Below are 20,954 nucleotides of genomic sequence, written 5' to 3'. Positions count from 1 at the left end.
TAATTAGTAATGAATAATTTAATTACTTTTCAGACAGAGTAATTAGTACATTAATCTAATTACAATATAGATATAGTTAGTAATAGTAATTAATAACTTTTTTGGAGTAACTTACCCAACACTGACCAAAAGTAGTGTGCGTTCACTTGCAAAATGGAAAATCTGTTAAGAACGGCGGTTTTAGCATGTAAACGATTCCGTTTACACACACTGTTCTAAACAGATTTTTCAGTGTGCACACGTCTGTTTCCATTTTTATGTCAAAAGTAGAGAACAACCTGATGATTTAATGTCTCATGTAAATGCATTTCCATGCATTGAGGGATTCTTTTGAATGAGCTGGTATTTGGTTGTTATCAGCATATTGGTGTGCATGTAAACATTCTTAAATTATGCTGGGATAACATGGATCTTCACCTACTGGAATACATTGATACATTTAATGATTGAGTCATTAAAAAAACAGAACTTCATGATGTTTTCGATAAAACTTTTCTCAAAAACTTGTGAAGCTGATGATGTAATTTGTTATGGAAGAAAACATTATATCAAATTTATGGACATTTGAACAGCACTGTACATGAGTGAGGATATTTGCAATGAAATCATCAACATGTATAGCGCCATTATTCACAAATAGTAAACAAATATAGTTTGAAGCACAATGGAAGGGAACAAAACCGAACAGAACACAGAAGAACTAACAGAGGCATTGTGATCATTCAAAATTCTGCACTAAGCAGAACAAAAATGGGCATCAAAACTAATCGACCAGTATGAGCATTTCAACCACTGTTGCTTTTACCAATGTCTAAAGAGCTGCTTTCAATAACTGATGCAAACCAAACACACACAAATGTTGGTGCGGCTATCCTTATGAGGACTCTCCATAGACATAATGATTTTTATACTGTATGAACTATAGATTCTATCCCCTAACCCAGGGGTGCCCAATATGTCGATTGCAAAGGCAATGCTGGTAGATCGCACAAAATTAAAATGTACTTTCGTTAAATTTTAATAAAAATAAAATAAAATAAATAAAAATATGTCTTTCCTTCTTTTAGTTTCTGTCTGAATTGCACTTGACAAGTAAATATTGACCAGGCAAGGTTTTGTTTATTTAGTTGCATGAAACATTAAACATTACATTAAAAAAAATATTTTTCTAATAAAGAGTATATTTTAATACTAAAAGAGTGGCACTGTCTTTTTAAAGATGCCTTTCCATCTGTGTATAATTCCTGGTTGTGGTCGCTGTCTCTCCGCTTCTGACGGCCACAATCGCTGTCTCACTTGCTTGGGCGCTGTCCAAGCAGAGACATCTTTCATGGATGGGTCATGCCATCATTGCGAGAACATGACCATGACAATGCTGCGGCCACAGCTTACCTTCATCAGAGGAAAAGCCACCCCAGTGGCAACCCCAGCCTCGGTCCTTCTACCTACGGGTATGAGGCTGCGGCGGTTAGCACTGGGGGCGATTTGGGGACCTCAGTGGGAGCTTCTTTGCCGAGGACCTCGAGTTCTGGGATGAGACCGCTGGCTCGTCTCATGGCGAGTTTCCTCGTTGAAGAGGATGAGCTCTTGATCGGAGCACTGGAGTGCGGGCTCTAGTCTGACGCCGAGGACTCGCCCAGTCACAGGCTGGCGCAGAGCTGGGGCCATGCTTGCCCGGGCGGCTGTAAGCGTCTGGCTGGTGTAGAACCCTCCACTCCCCCCTGAATCCTTGTGGCTCGACAATTGGTTCTTGGGCCCAGAGCACTGCTCACGGCCAAGCTGCACCCCAGTTCCTTTCTTCCTGGAGGTGCATGATGAGCTCACGAGATCATGGCGGGCACCTTTCACTGCCTGAACCCGATTCATGGGCTCCTCCACTCTCACTACCCTCGACGGTGGGGCTGCCAGGGGATACTCTTCGATTCCCCAGATGGATAAGGCAGTTGCGGTGCACATGTGCCTGCAAATGCGCCATCTGATGGAACCATCCGAGGCTCTCGTACAGGGCCTGTAGGCTTACGTCGTCACTGGAGGCTAAGGCCTACAGTGCCGCTGGACAGGCCCAATCTGCCCCCCACGCGCCATAGCTCTCCTGCAGGTGCACCAAGCCAAGGCACTGAAAGAACTCCACGAGGGTAGTCCTGACCAGGGATAGATGCAGATGCTGCACTCGGCCCTCCTGGTAACGAAGGTCCTGGTACACACTCGGGCAGGTGATGTCCATCCTGGAGGTTCAGGTATGCCACCTTTGACTAAACCTGGTTAGATGAATGAGGCTGACAAGGTACAATTCCTTGATGCCCCATCTCCCAGGTTTGCCTATTCTGTGACACCGTCGAGGACTTTGCCCAGCAGTTCTCGACGGTTAAGAAGCAGATGGAGGCTATCCAGCACATCCTGCCCAGGCATGGTTCAAGATCCCACACCCCGTCTGCTCGCCGCCAAATGCATCCCCTCTGCAGCGGCAACACTGGCTCTGCCGTGGAAGCAGACGCCACCCGTCTCATGCCCCGCAGCTAAGTATCCAAGAAAAGCTTTGAAGCACCCCTGAGTCTGTGACCCAGGGAGACAGATCTGGAGCTTGAAAGGAGACCACACCATCCCCCAGTGGAGGGCCGTGAGGAGAATCTCGGTTAAGAGCGAAAATGCCGCTGCCTTGCGAACGGGGATTGCATCCCGTCTACGGAAAGTTGCAATAGAGCCTGTCCCTCCAGTCGAGATGAACAAGGGGTTTTACAGCCCCTACTTCATCATACCAAAGAAAGGCAGTGGGTTGCGGCCAATCTTGGACCTGCGAGTATTAAACCGAGTCTTGCACAGTCTCCTGTTCATGATGCTGATCCAAAAACGCATTTTAGTCAGTGTCCGGCATCAAGATTGGTTTGCGGTGATAGACCTGAAAGATGCATACCTCCACATCTCGGTTTTACCTCGACAAAGGCCCTTCCTTTGGTTTGCTTTGGAGGGCCCGGCATACCAGTACAAGGTCCTCCCCTTCAGTCTGTCCCTGCTACATCGTGTCTTCACAAAGGTCGCAGAGGTAGCCTTTACCCCGCTAAGGAAAGTGGGTGTCCGCATCCTCCACTATCTCAACGACTGGCTGATTCTAGCTCACTCTCTGGATTTGTTTTGTGCACACAGGGATCTGGTGCTCAGGCACCTTAGCCGGCTGGGGCTTCGGATCAACTGGGAAAAGAGCAAGCTCTCCCCAGTTTAGAGCATCTCTTTTCTCGGCATGGAGTTACACTCAGTCTCTATGATGGTGTGCTTCACGAGTGAGCATGTGCAGTCGATGCTGAACTGATGCTGAGCAGGCTCGAGTAACCCCACTGCTGAAAAAACCTGCACTTAATCTCACACAGATAGAACACTACAGACCAGTCTCTCTCATCCCATTCATGGCAAAAATGCTTGAAAGGGCAGTTTTCAATCAGATCTCTGCCTATCTCTCACAGAACAAGCTGCTGGATGACAATCAGTCAGGCTTCAAAAGTGGACACTCCACTGAGACTGCCCTGCTGTCTGTCACGGAGTCGCTGAGACAGGCGAAAGCTGAATCCAGATCATCTGCTGGACCTTTCTGCTGCCTTTGACACAGTCAACCATCAGATTCTACTCTCCACAGTCTCTAAACTGGGCATCACTGGAACTGTGATTGGCTGGTTCAACTCCTATCTCTCATAAAGGTCCTTTGAGGTAGCCTGGAGAGGGGATGTATCCAAGCCACATCAGTTACTTACTGGGGTACCTCAGGGATCAGTGCTTGGGCCACTTCTCTTCTCCATATACACAACGTCATTAGGACCCATCATCCAGTCACATGGTTTCTCTTACCAATGCTACACTGAGTTGCACTGCTATGCTGAGTTGCGTGTGCAACTCTACTTGTCTTTCCAGCCCAACGACACCACAGTGACCACTCGAATCGCTGCCTGTCTGGCAGACATCTCAGCCTGGATGAAGGAATACCACATGCAACTCAACCCAGCCAAGACCGAACTCCTTGTCTTTCCAGCCAACCCTGCTGTTGAACACAACATCACCATGCAACTGGGTCCAACTACAGTTTGCCTTCCAAAGCAGTCAGAAATCGAGGGGTAACCATTGATGATGAGCTAAATTTCACAGACCACATCTCAAAGACGGCAATATCATGTAGATTTACACTCTACAATATCAGGAAGATAAGACCTTTCCTCTCTGTACATGCCACCCAACTGCTCGTTCAGTCACTTGTTATAACTAGACTGGACTACTGTAACTCTCTCATTGCAGGCCTTCCTGCATGTGCTATTAGGCCTCTCCAAATGATCCAGAATGCAGCAGCATGTCTGGTCTTTAATGAACCTAAGAGAGCACGTTACACCACTCTTTGTCTCTCTCCACTGGCTGCCGGTTCATGCATGTACTAAATGCAAGGCCCTGATGCTGGCTTACAAAACAGTCACTGGGTCTGCTCCAGCATACCTAAAAACATTTATGCAGAGCTACGTTCCCACCAGCCTGCGGTCGGCTAAGGAACGTCGCCTTGTCGTACCAAAACAAAGAGGCTTTGTAAGTCGCTTTCTACAAAAGCGTCTGCCAAATGAATAAATGTAAATGTAACTGTCTGAAGGCATTCAGGCAGAGAACAGCGATCCCACTGAAAAAATTTCAGAGGCTCCTGGGGCATATGTGTCCTTGGTGGTGGTCACACTGCTCATCGCATGCTTTTCACGTCGGTCTGCCGCTGTCTGTTCAGCCCTTGGATGGACCTGGCATTTCTACGGTCAGGGGTTCCCATAGAGCAGGTCTCCAGGCAAATTGTTGTCACAAAAGATGCCTCCAAGTCGGGCTGGGGAGCCATGTGGAATGGGCATGCAGCCGTTGGTTCCTGGACTGGCCCACGACTGCATTGGCACATCAACTTATTTGAGTTGCTGGCAGTATTGCTCACCCTGCGCAGGCTTTGGCCGTTGATCCAGGGCAAGGACATGTTGGTCTGGACAGACAACCCGGCAATGGTAACGTACATCAACCGCCAAGGTGGCGTGCACTCTCATCACATGTCGCAACTCGCCCACCGTCTCCTCCTCAACAGTCAGCAGTGGCTCAAGTTGTTGCGAGACACTCAAATCCTGGGTGAACTCAACAGCATGGCGGATGTGCTGTCATGGGAGGTCACGCTCAGTAGAGAGTGGAGACTCCACCCCCAGGTGGTCCAGCTGATTTGAAGTCGGTTCAGTCAAGCGCAGGTAGACCTGTTCACTTACCAGGAATCCTCCCACTGCCCGCTCTGGTATGCCCTGACTGAGGTTCCCCTTGACACAGATGTGCTACTGGGGTAGGTGCTCCACATGCGCTGGTTGCCCGTATGTAACCCTGTATGATGTATCTCCCGCGAGACTGTTTCTCTGTTGGTAAACCCATGTCTTCCTTGAGCAGAGACCCCTCTGCCCCCTGGTTGCTGGTGTTTGTAGAGCTCTTTCCCCCTCTGTTTAGGACCTACCATGGGGGCTTCCTCACATGTGACACTGCCGACAAGACTCGGTAAGACTATGTGATGTATTTCCACACAATTTCCTCACCTTAGGGCAGGGTGTGGTCTTCGTGGTGTCCTCCCCTTGAGAGTTATATGGCTAAATGGCCCCCAGTGGAATGATTTTTATTTCTTTTGGTGAGAAAAAAAGAGAAGAGGCCATGGCTGGGGCAGCTGGTCCCCATTTTTGGTCAGTCGACTTGTACCCAAGGTGCAGGGGACCATACGGTGCTCGTAAGAGCGTTGGGGGAGGTTACTTGATGGCCGGGTGCACTGGCTTCGAGGCACACAAGGGTCTGCCCGTCTCACACCGCCAGTCCACGTAACACAGTTCAGCAAGTTGTGGCGTTTTGTATAGGGACCCCTAGTGTCCTGGTTATTTTCGTAACTTCCGTTCCCTGATGGAGGGAATGCGACATTGTGTCCCTCCTGCCACAACACTGAACTACCCGCTGAAATGGCCGGGACCTTGTATTTTATATTATAATTTTCCATGGCACACTTGACAATCTTTCAAGGCACACTAGTGTGCTGCGGCACAGTGGTTGGGAAACACTGGTCTACACCATGTGCATCCCTTAATGCAACGTGCTGCAATTACTTGAGTCTGTCTACACTGGATGCTTTGAAGTGAATATTCTAAAATGATTTGCAGATAGCACGGACCAATCAGTTGTGAGCTCATGTAGACTTCAGCAATGGATTCAATGGGAAAATAAGTATACTACTTTATTTTCAACACACATCCACTGGTAATTACTGGCTTAATTACTATTGTTGTGATAATGTTGCTAAAAATGAGTATAAATGTAGATAGAAACTCAACTTTAAATTAGTAGATCAGAGACCAGAAACTTCACGAGCTGGCTTTAATGTAGCAGTTATTTAAACGTGTAACAAACAAAATTCATAACAAAAAGATGCAAACATATGATATCTAGTAGTGTAATTTTATTACAGATGGATGAGATAATAAAGTGACTGGAGTAGCTCTGTGGTGCGTCAGCAAAAAAAAACGGGGCATCCGTTTACTACCGGTGCTACGCGACACAATGCAATGAATGCTTCTAGTATAGACAGTGTCATTGATAATAATGGGATCTATTTGCTTTTGATGCGATGCAACATGCTGCTTGCATCTGGCGTAGACAGGGTGTAATGCTCTTATACTTCGCAAGTGTTGACACAAGGAGGGGAAACTGCTCTACTGCTGGAAACTTAATATACAAATAAAAAGATCATTAAAATCATTGCTACTGTACAGTATATTCACAATTTTTAACCCAACTGAGAACCTATGTTACACCTTGACTCACTAATACCTTAAAGGTGCTTTAAGTGATTATAAAATCATGCTACTACCTGACAGATATCACTGATTGAGGTTTCTAGAGAAATCACACCTGTCTTTGAGAGAGCCCTGCGCTTTGAAAAACAGAAGAAGAAAAAAATCTGGCGACTGGCCCACACGATTTTTTTTGTCAGAACTGCTCTGGAGGGTGGGGGTTTAGAGAGACAGTTGTCTGGTTAAAGTTAACAAAACTGAAATCACTTACAGCACCTTTAATTGCAGGACAACTGTACTCCAACTTCCTGGTTAATCTTACCATTATAATGCTTAATTTAGATGTTAGAGAGACAGCAGAGACACAGGTCAGAGTGATAACTGAGATTTGCAGAAAGAATTCAGCTTGGGGTCAGCTTGAACTGTTGCACATAGTTGGGAAAGACAACTGACAGTAAACTCACTTCCTACTCTAAAACCTGTTGACAGAGTGTAATTTGCATGTGAGCTGTCTAACAGTTACAATGCAAATGTGAACTATGTGTATTTATATGTGCTACTCTGGTCCATACACACATAGCAATGTTTCAAGATGTGCAAATCGCTCACATGCAAGGCCGAAAGCCTCTCTAGGTACTGCTGCCTGTTTGCTGTAATTGATGTATTAACTCAGGGAAATGTTTCTATTCATTCCCTGAAGCTTGTTTTTTTTATTTCTTAAAATTTAGATGAGAGGAATCTTGCTTACTGATCTGTATCCTACAAAATGGTTTATTGGTGATTAGTGTAAATTTTACATTTTCTGATGAAAATGAAAAAGGTGCTTGTCCATTATAAACTCGCCATCACGATATGATCATATTCTGACCCCTAGATCCGATTGGGGCTCCTTCTTCAATGTAAGTCTGACATTTTTGTCTGCCAGCACCGTTGGCAATATTGTTCACAAAATTACTTATGAAAAATCACTTTATGTTTTGATTATGTCCATGATAACGAAGACGATATCATGACGATAATTAAACGATTTTAATTAAAACACACTGATGATGAAAAATATGACAAGAAAAATAATAATTATGCAAGATATTAACAGTGCACAAACTGAAGATGAAACATCAAGAGAAACGTCTGTTTATAGAAGATGAAACATAGAATTATTCATATAATCAAGTATGTTGGGGATTTCCCAGTATAATTAGAAAGAGCTGAACACTGTTAAAATTAACTGCTTTACAAACGGGTTAATTACCTCACTCAAATGCATCCTATTTACAGTATACATGAGATTTCACTATAACCACAACATACAGAATATGTAATATTACAACTTACATCTGCACAGACAATGAAGTGAATGAACAAGTGATTTTGAACTCAGTCAGTGTGTCAGAATACAAAACATCATAGTTCGAATTACAGGGGGTACTGGGGGGTATACCCCAGTACCCCCTGTAATTCCAACTATGATGTTTCTGACCCCCAAAGGGACAGAAATATCAGTTTTGGGGGGGTCAGATAATTTTTCTGATATTGTGAAAAAATATATTTACGGTTACAATATAAGTCAACTCCTATTTTCACTGTAGGAACATTTTAATGTAAAGCGATTTCAGACACCCCTATTGTGGACCGTACCATTTTTAACCACCGTGGCGGCTAGAAGCAATGGAGATAGAGAACGGTTTGCTGCTGACGTGCATGGATAATTGTAAGTTGCTAGCTGACGTCTAGCTTGTTGATTTTACAACCTTCATTTATTAACGTGTTTTGTTCTTTCATAGCTCATGTCACGTCATTGAATTACCGGCTACTTACCTGTAGGGATGGGACGATTACCGGTTTCACTATAAACCACTATAAAATGTATTGACTACATATGGTTACACGTTGGCCTTGTTGACATGCCCTGCTTTTAACCTTTAGTGACACATCTTACTGGAAACAACAACAGTTTACTTTGCTCACCCAACAACAAAACGAGTCATCGCCCATATTTCTGCTTGCATCATCTGATTGTGGAGAACTATGTTGTGGTTTTCTCTCTTCAGGTATGTTTCCACTCAATAAAAATTTCTCTTGACCTTTTTTATGCTCAAAGCGCACATAACAAAACAGTTGGAATGTAAGGGCTGGCATATTGAGGTAAACTCATAACAATGTTACCGTGAATAAGACCCTCGGTCATTGTCCATATTAAAACAGAACATGTAAAGAATAACGTCCATGTGTTGACTGAGCAAATATAAATGTCCTTAAAGGAATAGTTCACCCAAAAATTACAATTCTCACATCATTTACTCACTCACTTTGAAGGAAAATCTTCATTTGAGCTCAACAGAAGAAAGTCATGTACATGCACAGCTCTGTAGGTCCATACAATGCAAATGAATTGGTACCAAAAAGTTGAAGCTCAATAAAGCAAAAAAGGTAGAATAATAGTAATCCATACGATATGAAAGGTGTACGTGAGAAACAGATCAATATTGCAGTTGCTTTTTACTATAAATATCCTCCCTGGCCAGTAGGTGGCGTTATGCATGAAGAATTTGAATCGCCAAAAACAAAAGAAGAAAAAAGTGAAAGTGGAGATTTATAGTAAAAAAAGGACTTAAATGTTGATCTGTCTCTCACCCACACCTATTATATAACTTTTTTTTTATCCCTTTTTCTACCAATTTGGAATACCCAGTTCCCACTACTTAGTAGGTCCTCATGGTGGCGAGGCTACTCACCTCAATCCGTGAGGCGCATGACACCACGGAGACTCACAGCATGTGGAGGCTCATGGTATTCTCCGCGATCCATGCACAATTTACCACTCGCCCCAAAAAGAGTGAGAACCACTAATCGTGACCACGAGGAGATTACCCCGTGTGGCTGTACCCTCCCTAGCAACCGGACCAATTTGGTTGCTTAAGAAACCTGGCTGGAAGGAGCAGTACCCCCCAATTATGGTGGGGTAATTTGCACTCTGCAAAACATGTGTTTCTGTAAAGCTACACACACAATGCAATATCATAAACTGGCTAAAACACGAAAAATTAATAACAGTCCCCAAAAGCATGAAGAATTCAGAATACAGTAACTTCTAAAAAGTAGCTAAAACTTCAGTATATTCACTTTGTTAATATTTGATTGAAGTTTGGTCTGACAAGTTTTTGCCATTTTGTACATTACCATCAGCTAAAATATATTTTTTTTTTGTTGTCTAAATTTAAATGCCATTTTAGAGTAAAACTTAGATTAATGACAAAATATTGAATAAATTTGCTTAGAAAGGATCCATTATGCACAGTTTAATAGTTAATACTTTTAACTATTAGTTAGGAGTTTGTCAAAATTCCTAATCCTAACTATGACTGATAAACATGATGATTACATTTGCATGCATCGATAATTATGAAATAAAATTAATATGTGATTGCGACTGTGCACTCACCAGAGAGGGCTTGATGCCAATGCTTTCGGCTGCTTGGAAAGCCAGCGTAAGATTTCGCCCCTTTAGGGAAGAGAAAAAAACATCTTTGCATTGACCAGCTGACCAATGTTGGCCATCAGATATATTATTTACAGAAGTGAAAAACAGGTGTCAAGTGCCTGTTTTTCAAGCAAAAAGTTGCTAAATTCTCCAGCAAATCTCAAGAGCACTCAACAGCATGATGAAGCTACCACATGAGGCCTTTCAGTAGCCTTAATATTCACAACACACTGAAAGAGACTTTGTGAATAATTCAAAAGCATAATGTCCCATCTCTTCCTGCAATCACTATTATACTCATGGCTTCAATTTGTCACACAGCTCAGAAGACCACGGCTCTTTGCGTGTGTATATGTGTGTGCGTGCATGTGTGCATGATTAAATAAACACACAGAGAAGGCAGAGTGACAGTTTATTTGTTATGTACTTTGTGTCTACATCTCTCTGTGTGCCATCTGTTTATGTATTCTGTCAACACTAATTCAAAGAAGCCAGTAATTAATTACATCGGACAGGTCATGAGATTTGAAGCCTTGACTGTTAACACACTATGTTTGATCGCTAAATGTCCATCAAAGATCGACAGATCAAGCCTGAGACACACTCACACTTAACTAACTGCTGCTGAAGTCTGTTTATTATTTTGAGAGCAGCACCTTTTCTTGGCTTATGAGCTCCTGGTAAGGGATGTGTGCAGGCAGGTAGGTGTGTAGCAGAGCACAGAATGCCAGGCCATCGCTCCAACTGCTGCTGAAGTTTGTCACATCTATATTCTACAAGAAGAGAGATAGATAGAGAAACGTTTCAAGAACCCATGAAATAAAAATGGGCATCCTCATTACATGGACATGAATATACTGATAAATATCGTAATTTGGTAATATTTTGATTACATATGCTTTACGTAAATGCATTAACTCAATTGCCATAAACTTATTAAATCAATATTCTGGTTTCCATAAATCAGAATAAGAAAGGTGGCATGTCTGTATCAATCGAAATTCTGTGTCAAGTAAGTATTGTATTCGGAATATCCTCTGTTCATTTCTATCTGCACATGTCCAAACAAAAGTAAATGTTTGCTATGATACACAAGCATGTTTGAAAAGAAACACATTTTTTGGAGTGAGGAGAAGAGAGATTGTTTTTTACACATTGAACAAATCAATCTACTAATGAGAGAAAGCAATGTAAGTGGAGTTTAATGACAAACTTAGTCATATAGAATCATATTACAATACCTACATTGCTGCAAAATTATTGGATTGATTGTATGAATCATGGCAGTTTGCTAGAGAAATAAAATCTAGAGGTGCAAAAACAACAATAACTTGTATTCATTTTCACACAAATCACAAGTAAAATGGCAACAAGTAAATAAGTTCATGAAATCTTATCCTCACATATTGCTACCTGAGAGAGTGTTGAACTGATTCCTGAAGTGCACGTGAGTAGATATTGATGAACCATAAAATTAAGTGGTTGCTTCAGCAATTGTGTTTTTCATCTCATATTTGCTTTTTATGAAACTATCGGTTAGGTTTAGGTTTAAACTTTAAGGTAGGGAGGTAGCGCCACACAAGTTGACATTTCAAAACGGAACTGCAGCGATACGTGTAATGAACCACTTAATATAATTTTGCAAAAAAGTTGCCACGTCATGTAATTTTCATTAGATCAGGCTGTTCATTACCTACATTATTTTGCAAATGACAATTACTGAGTTGATTAAATTATTGTGCAGGCATGCCTTTTTTTCCTATTTGGAATATTGCATGTATGCAGGAAAGTTCAAATTGCTAAAAATCTTTTTCAGAACAAAGGCTTAAACAGTATATGGACATTAATCTTTGTCTGTTAGCTTTTTACCATATGAGCTACTGTATATGCTAGTTGACAAAATGAACTTTCAGCAATAAACTTTATGTGCGCATAACATTTACAGTCTTTCTCTTCCGGAAAAATGGAGCAAAAATTTACTGATGAAAAACGTCATCTTGTTTGCAGGAGCATATACAAATATTAATTCAATAAAATGCTGTCTAGAATGTCAATGTATTCAGTATGTAATGCCCCAACTTCCTGTTTCAATATGCACAGAAAATTAAATTAGGCTTTGTTTATACCCCACAAAAACAAATCAGATTTTTTTGGACTGACTGTTCAAACTGCAGGTTATATGTTGACAGATAGGGTAGTTGCTTTTGCTAACACGTCCACATTAGTTGTCGTAGAAACAATTAAAACTTGCTTATGTTCATGGAGCATGAGACTTTAGCATTGGATATTTTGCCATTGTTTATGTTTTTCATTAGAGTAGTAACCAAATATTAACACATTCGTCACAGACAATGGCTTAAAAACCGGCAGAGGTGGCATACGCAATGTTTGTTGCTGCTAGGCTGGACAACTGTCATGTTTTAGACGGGATGCCCCGGATTTTGGCCGACACATATTGTCCTGTATTTTAGCAGACTGTGAAACATTTTGAAAGCTTTGTGTTTGTTTCCCATATTGAAACATAAAAGGGGTGGACGGCAAGATGCTTGAAGGGAACCCCTGTCCTGTCTTAAAGTGTTGAAGCGTCCCGTATTCGCGTGAAACTTTCAATAAATTATTGCATTGTGGAGGCTTGCACCCAGTGTGTTACTGCACCTTAGTGCATCTCTTTGGGTGGGTAAACCCAATGTCTGTATTATTTTAAAAGGGGTCTGCTCTGCTTTGGCTGCCCTGTAACATATAAATAACATATGAGAGCATTCCATTCAGAAGTTATCATCCCTATGACCTGTTCCCCTCATAGACTTTACCTTCCACTGTCGGAGAGCTGAAAATTGTAATACAACATTCAATCTTAACTCACTTTTTAAGTCATTGTTTTATTGAAAATTCAGTTTGTAATGGTCCTAACAGCATGGCCATCATAATTGTTTTCCTTTCAAAATCACTTGGGAAACCACCAGTGAATTCTGAAAATAACCTGGCCAATCTGACCGTGCAGACTAAGATGCATTCACAAAAATCTTATTTTAATCGGATTCCAAACCACCTACAAATGTGGTTTGGATCAGGCTTGTATAATTCTGATGTGTTTTTGTCCTGTTCAGATTACAAAAAACAGATTTGAGTGAGAAAGATCTGATTTATTTTTTTCTGCCTGAGTAAACAGCCTTACAGTCATCAAATCTATTCATGGGTCTTTAAGTGGCTTCTGAAGATGAATGTAGTGGGGAGAAACAGTGGTTTAAGGGCTCACTTCTAACCATAATGCAGCACCACATATATTTAAGATGGATAGTGTGTGAGAGAATATGAAAGACAGACAAGGAAGAGAATTGTTTTTACAGCAATGAACATGTTGAGATGGACCTCACACACTCCAGACTGCTATCTTATTGTCCTCTACCGGACTTCCTGTCACTTCCTGTACTGTATGTCCCAAGTGCAGCCATTCTTCTTTGTGAGAGCATGTCTGCAAATGGTCTGACTTTGGGAACGGGGCAAACGGCCAATGGCGGCCCTCTTGGGCTCAGCCCTCATCAACCCCTACTGGGCCCTCAGAGTCCCAACACTTCAAAAACATCTTTTGATTTAGAATCAGATGTTAGATTTGAAAGGAGACCACGAAAACAAGCTTCATCCATAGATGGGCCATTGGGGCTGAGTTTAAGAGAGAAAGAAAAGTTCATTAGCCATTCCACCAGTAGGTCTGAAGGTCATCGAACGACACCCACAGAGAGGACTGAACCATGCAAAGAATCCCACCATCTGTGACTACACACTGGCTGGGTGGACATGTCTTGACACTTCTTATCAGGTGTGTTCACAGTGTCCAACCTGACAGTGAGGGAGGCTTTTGGCCAAAAAGTTTGTTTTCAAATCCCCAGCTGCTAATAAAAGACTCTTTTCTAGGACATTTTCAGCATGCAGACCTTCTCTTATTTACACAGTGTCCAACCTAAAATGTCTTGCCTTTGCATGGTATCAGTTTGGAGCATGCAGAGGTAAAGAAAACATAAGTATGTAGAAACAATGCATAAATTAATGTGAAAATAATATGGACTTCTTATATGGAGGAATAAATCTTTCTCTCCACCACAATCTCAAATGTCATTGAATTCAATTAAAAACATTAAAATGCATTACATCAAAATCGGTCATGAGAATGAATGGCTTTTGACACCACTGACAATCAAACCTGGCACAAAACATCTCGAGTCACGGAATCTGAAGCACAAATGAGATTTTTGTGATATGTTGGAGGTGAAGATTTTCAGTGAACAACGACTTCAATAGAGCACAACATACCCAACCACTTTTAAGGCCTTCTTGGTCCTGGATGTATTTTCCCATAAAAATGTTTTTTCCCCCATAGGGATTTAATAAAATCCACCATTAAACATTTCTAAGCCATGAAGCAAACCAACCAGCTTCGATTTGAATCACAACATTACAAAATTTAATTTGAAGCCAAAAAATCTTTCATGATGTAATGAAATACAAATCCACATAATCAAATTCAAAACAATGGGAAAATCTAAAACAATTTATTTAAATGGTTGATTATAAGTATAGTAATAATATATTAACATTTTATTGCAAAATATCTATATATATTCAAATATATATAGATAGTTTGATAGGGAGACAGACTTGGTTGCAACATTAATATTGTGTCATGAAATAGGGCGGTTGCTACAGTGCTCGTTTGATGTGATTTGTCTGCCGTGTTCCTTTGACTGGTTAATCTTTCTCTGCAGGATCATGGGTAGTCTAGTTCATAGTCTAGCATATTCCGATGATATGCTAGTCTATGCATTCATTTGTATATGAAAAAAATGAATTGGATTTTTACTTCTGGAACTGTTATAGTCTGTCCCTCACACAAAGCTATCGTATGGCTACAGAAGTACAGCATGTAATAATGTGGAGCTTGTGGTCACTGTCTGCCTTCATTGTATGGAAAAGTGCTGACAGGTCATTGTGGAATTAATTCATCAAGCAGTTGCACCACTTTAGCATGTTGTATTTTGGTGTCTTATTCACCAACCACATTCAATCTAGTTTGTGGTGTGTCTTGAGCATTTAAATTAAGTCATTCCTTTGCGTGTAAACATCTCCTTTCTACAGAAATTAGGCTCATTATTCAAAATACATAATTCACAATAGTTGCCGGGTGCAATTGACAACATGCTATAACCGCCAAATGAAAGCAGGCGGTAAAATTTGTTTTATTTAAGGGGGTGTTTATGGAATTCATCAAATAATAATCACATGATGTGTCTTTTGTATTCCACCACCTTTTGTACAGGTATTTCATGTACAAAGAAAAGTCATACTGTAAATGATGACAGAATTTTTAGTTTTTGGTTGAAAAAACTACTCATGACAAAGACAATATTATTTAATCTAAAATAATTATAACAGTTAATATCATTAATTTATGGATTTCTTAAATGACAAAGTATCATCAAATCTATTTATATCAAGCCAAAAATGGCTTCTTTTAGCATTCTGCTCTACCACTTATTCTCTAATATTTTCCTTTCTCTCCTATCTCACCGAGATGAACCTGCACAATCATGTAAACTGACATTCCTCAAATGCTTGCTCTGTCTCATACAGGTGGCCCAACACCATGATAATACACACATACACAGTCAAATAAACACTCACTACTTTACACATCTCTACACAGGCATAAGAGGCCAACACGGGTCTTTGTGTGTGTGCGGAGCAGGAATGCAGGGAGTGAGGCAGAGGCGCACAGAGTTACATCCTGGTTAGTGTGAGTGCGCAGGGGGGTCGGGGAGGCGGGTTTGGTGGATAATGTCAAAATCTCAAAAGAGAAAAAGAGCGAGAGAAGGGATTTAAAAGTTATGAAAACACTAGTCTCCATCAATACGCTGGGACTCGGCTTCACAAAGCAAACACAGCAACCAGTTACAGGAAATCACCCTTGCTCTCTTCAAAAGAGTGAGACAGAGAGTGGATGAGAGAGGCAGAGACAATAAAAGCTGGTAGTTTTCCATCAGTTTAAACCGTACTGTCGAACTACTTACATTTAAACTGGGAAACAAGCCAGACATATTTTCAGCTACTGCAGTAGAAAAAGAAAGCCGAGCTTACTCATGCTAGTTTGTATTGGTGAGGCTAAATTGCCTGGTACATGGAAAATGTCACTTCCTCTATAAATACAAGTCTAAGACAGTGTAATTGGAAGCTTATGGTTTTGAGTCATAGATTCAAAGACAATTAACACATTTAGCCCTCATGTTGACTGTTTTTATGTTAAAGATCCCAGAGACCCCAATGCTGTACAGTACAGTATGTGTAAAAAATAACAAAAGTAAATAACATTGTTGGGTAAGTTACTCTCAAAAAGTAATTAATTACTTACTACAAATTACATCTTCTACAGTGTAATTATATTATTGTACTAATTACTCTGTCTGAAAAGTAATTGCATTACTTAAGTGTCAAATTAGAAAACATATATTTTAACATTAGACATTAAATGTAGATTTTAAATTCGCTATTGTTTTATAAAGAATTGTTCTGTAGTCTATTAAGTATTTAATGCAATTACATCAGAAGTAACTGTAATTAAATTACTGAAAAAATGAATAATTTTAATATTATTTAGTAATGCATTAAACTCAACACTGGTAATTAGTTAGATATGAACATATTGTCCCTTCATATTCTTGTAATATGTTTCTCATCATAGTCAAAGCTACATGCCAGATATTTCTGAAACTTTAACACTCTAATGTTTGACTAAGTAGATGTCTTTTCAAAAATGTGACTCACCAAAATTGTTTCTATTTGGGGTCAAAAACACACAGATCCAAATAGACATATGGAGTTTATCTCTATGTGTATCACTGTTTAGCTGAGACATAAATAAGCTGAGAGGCAGCTTATACTACACATTTATTCATGTTTTAGGTAACACTTTACAATGTATCCCTTAACATTCGTTAATGCATTAGGTATCATGAACTAACAACGGACAATGACTTTTTGCAGTAGTTATTAATCTTAAATATCATTAAAAATCTTTTAATGTAAAAATAAATTAACAATAACCAAGATTAATAAATGCTTTAAAAGTATTGCTCATTGTTATTTAATTGTAACAGCTACATTAATTAATGTTACAGAAAACAACCTTATTGTAAAGTGTCACACTACTTTATGTCTGTGGACTCTCCAACCCTAAACAGAAGTAACATAATATTTATCATGGAGGAAGTTGAAATTCGGTTAATAGTCAGTTCTCATAACATTAAATATACACCGGATCCTTCCAAGTGTTTTGTTTCTCTCTCTCTCTCTTTTTTTTTTTTTTTAGATATTAAAAGTGCCTCGGGGTCACTCAGAGCCCTTAGAGAACATAAGGGCAAGGCGATTTAAACATCAAAACAAATCATTTTTATTCATCTATTAATATTGCTGCATGTAACACTTTTTAAAGTCCCACCTTTAATTGCCTGTTGAGAGAGAGAGAGCAGACGCACATACACACAAAAACACACATTGCAGCTGGACTATCAACACTAAGTGGAAGGGCTTTCATTGATTGGTCCACTTTCTCTTCAGCACTGCTAGCCATTATTTATCAAAGCCATGACAATCAGTGACGCAACAGCATGTGAATGACAGACAGACAGTGGATATCTCAGCATAAGCACACTAAATGGCGACGCCGGCTAAAAGACAGATGTAATACTGTACAGTACATCTTATTAGCTAAAAATTTAGTTCACCCCAAAATTTAAATGTTGTCATCATTTACTCACCCTCACGTCGTTCCGAACATGTATGACTTGCTTAGTTTCATGCAACACAAAAGGAGCTGTTTTGAAGAATGTTCACCCAGACAAAGAAAGCCCAAAGTTACTAGGGGCTATAAAGCTCCAAAAAGGACAAAATAAGTACCATACAACAAAATTAGCTAATCTTCTGAAACCATATATTACCTTTGAGTAAAGATTGAAATGTTAGTAGTTATCTGCTAAAAATTTTCCCTCCACAGTAACTTTCACATCCCATGCGCACTTCTGCATTAGTTTTCAAATCTGGCTCATAAGAGACTTGTGACAACCACAGCTGTTCTGCATCATTCACATGATACATGCGATGGCAATTTCTCAGGGCCAGCAAAGCCTTCTCTGCTGGCGTAACATGCCTAATACATTTTTCACCTTTTTGCCTATGTACTTTCAATTGCTTTCCACTCCTAATTCATCTACAAAGAATAGCAAAAAAAACAGGCCTTCAGAATTTCCAGAGAATTCCCCAAAACTGTAAGTGATTCTACACACCAGTTCCCTTATCAGGCTAATCAAGCCTCCGAGAGGGATAAAGGCCGACTGTGGATGGTGGTGCGAGAGAGAGAGAGAGAGAGAGAGAGAGAGAGAGAGAGCGTTTACGGGCAGCTGTCCGACACCTTTGTGTGTTTGTGTCTTTTGGTTTAAGTTTTAAATTAAAATATTATTTATATTGTCACGCCAGTTCTTGCCTATTCCTTTCCATTAATAACTTTACAGCATCTAAAGTCAGATTGTCAGATTCATCAGCCAATCAGATTGATTGATTTGTTCTTTCTGGGTGTGGTCTTTAGGATATGTCCCAGTCCAGAGTGACACAATCACGCTTTATGTGATGTACCTAATTTGAAAACAAAGAGCGCAAGATCTTGCTGACGAGACGGCTGTCATCACTGCTGGTATTACCGTTGAGAAAGAGATGTTCTGAAACTTCATTGCTGACCTGAGTTGTTCTGCATGATCGTGTGATTGATTAATTAAACAGGAAAGGAGGTCTGATTTTCACTTCAAGTAAATTGGTAAGTGCTTTTTGCATTGTTATAGCAACATCAGGAATTTTCAAAGAGAAACTTTGGCTGCTTGAGCATTCAGTGCCGGATCAAGTTTTGAAAAGTATCCATGTACCCTGCCGAAACAAATCGCAGATATTATTAGAGAGCTTTTTCTTGGTATTAGACCTCCTTGGCTCTGTCTTTCATGTGTAGACATGTTTTTAAAATGTCAATTGGTATTATTAGTTTCCACAAAACATATGATTGTGAAACTGTGTTTTCTTAACGGCATGAAGCGCACTGAAGGCCTAGACTTAAATTGCATGGGCCACCACTGGATACATGGTATAATCATAAAAAGGAAACGTGAGATGAAAATTTGCTGGAGCAACTACATCAGTTTGTGGTGCTTCTATGACAATAGTCACTTTCGACTAGTCCTCCTTTTGATGCATCTCATTTAAATGTACGCAAACACAAATGCAATAGAGATGTGGTGGAGAGCTAAAATAATTTGTTTGTCACTCAACGCTATCCTGCCTGATCTTATGAAACTTACGTAACTGTGGTGACATTTCAACAAAATGATATTACGTGGTTCATTACATGTATCATGGCAGTTCAGAGGTGAAATGTCCACTGTGTGGCATGCTAAAAGCAAGTTAAATGTTTCCCAAATAGATGAGGTTTTAAGATGAATGCTCTATTGAGTATTAAATCAACAAAAACAACCTCCCTGCCCTAAACCTTAAACCTAAACAAAACAGTCATAAAAGGAAATGTGAGATGAAAAATGCAATTGCTGGAGCAACCACGTCAGTTTGTGGTACTTCTATGAAAATGTTGGTTACGTGTCAACTCACATCCTCTGATGGACTTGTTTTATTGTCCTTCGCGTAGCAAGTGCAATGCTCAATGGTTCTATCTATACGCTCTATCTGAGCTAATGTGCAATTGACCAAAGTTCAGCCATGAAACTCTGTGTGGCGTAAGCTGAGCTGTTAGCCAATCTGCTCATTCACATGTTAAACCAAATGGCTCACATGTTGTAAGCTGACTGGTCCTTTGACTTCAGATAGCCAATCAACTTGCGTCACTGTCTTTGTCTAACATTTAAATGGCTCAGATTTGCAGATAAGATGGTTTCTCTGCAGTGTTTCTCAGCGTGTTTTTGTCTAAAAAATGCTTTTTGCTCAGGTGGTTCGCTAGTGATTTCCTTCGATCAAATTGCATGGCAAGGTCTGCTTTTGGCTATGACACATATAAGCAAATCTTCAGGTAAGCTTTAGCCAACTCTGGCTGGTACACATCGCTATCTAAGGATATTAGATTAAATAAATCCACACATAGTTAGTCTAAGTGACTAGTTAAATAATCCTTTGTTGGGGGATTATTTGTAATGTCTGTTTGTGCAACAGCATGTTATACATGCACGATGCGTTTTGTCTAATTGTGCAGCACCAGCATGTTCACATGCTAACTCTGTATGTATGTGTATGTTGAGTCTCTGTACTTGTTCTGCAGCAGCAGCAGTTTGCAGATCTAGTCTACCAAGACCAATATCCTATCAATATGTCACACCTACATTAGCATAAATCTTCCCAAGAGTTGTCATAAACTTGAATAAGCTTGTAAATGTAGTTTGGTATGTAATGCATAAAAATGCATCACTACAGTCATGCACTGTAGTAAAACTGTTGTAAAAATGTCATAAGATAGCATTGTGTGAGGAACAGAGTGAAAATTAAAGAAACTTTTTAAGAACTGATAATCTGCTGTTTTTCTCGTGATTAGTGTGAAAGCAAATAAAAAGTAATTATTGTTGTAGTGCCTAGTGTTTATT

At 40.2% G+C, this 20,954-nt stretch overlaps 1 protein-coding gene across 3 annotated transcripts in view; it reads right to left on the bottom strand.

Annotated features, from left to right (window-relative positions):
• LOC127643320 (cytospin-B-like) overlaps positions 1-20,954 on the bottom strand; it is a 188,685-nt gene that overhangs the window by 4,699 nt on the left and 163,032 nt on the right. For all 3 annotated transcript variants that reach the window (XM_052126016.1, XM_052126017.1, XM_052126018.1), the window contains 2 exons: positions 10,941-11,057; positions 10,246-10,305 (listed from right to left, as the gene is read on the bottom strand). In XM_052126016.1, coding sequence (XP_051981976.1) covers positions 10,246-10,305; positions 10,941-11,057 — 177 coding nt within the window. The remainder of the gene's footprint in view (positions 1-10,245; positions 10,306-10,940; positions 11,058-20,954) is intronic.

The sequence above is a fragment of the Xyrauchen texanus genome, chromosome 4 (genome assembly GCF_025860055.1).
Source record: "Xyrauchen texanus isolate HMW12.3.18 chromosome 4, RBS_HiC_50CHRs, whole genome shotgun sequence".
Lineage (NCBI taxonomy): Eukaryota > Metazoa > Chordata > Actinopteri > Cypriniformes > Catostomidae > Xyrauchen > Xyrauchen texanus.
The sequence above is the reverse complement of the archived record's forward strand: the minus strand, read 5'-3'. Positions and strand labels throughout refer to the sequence as shown.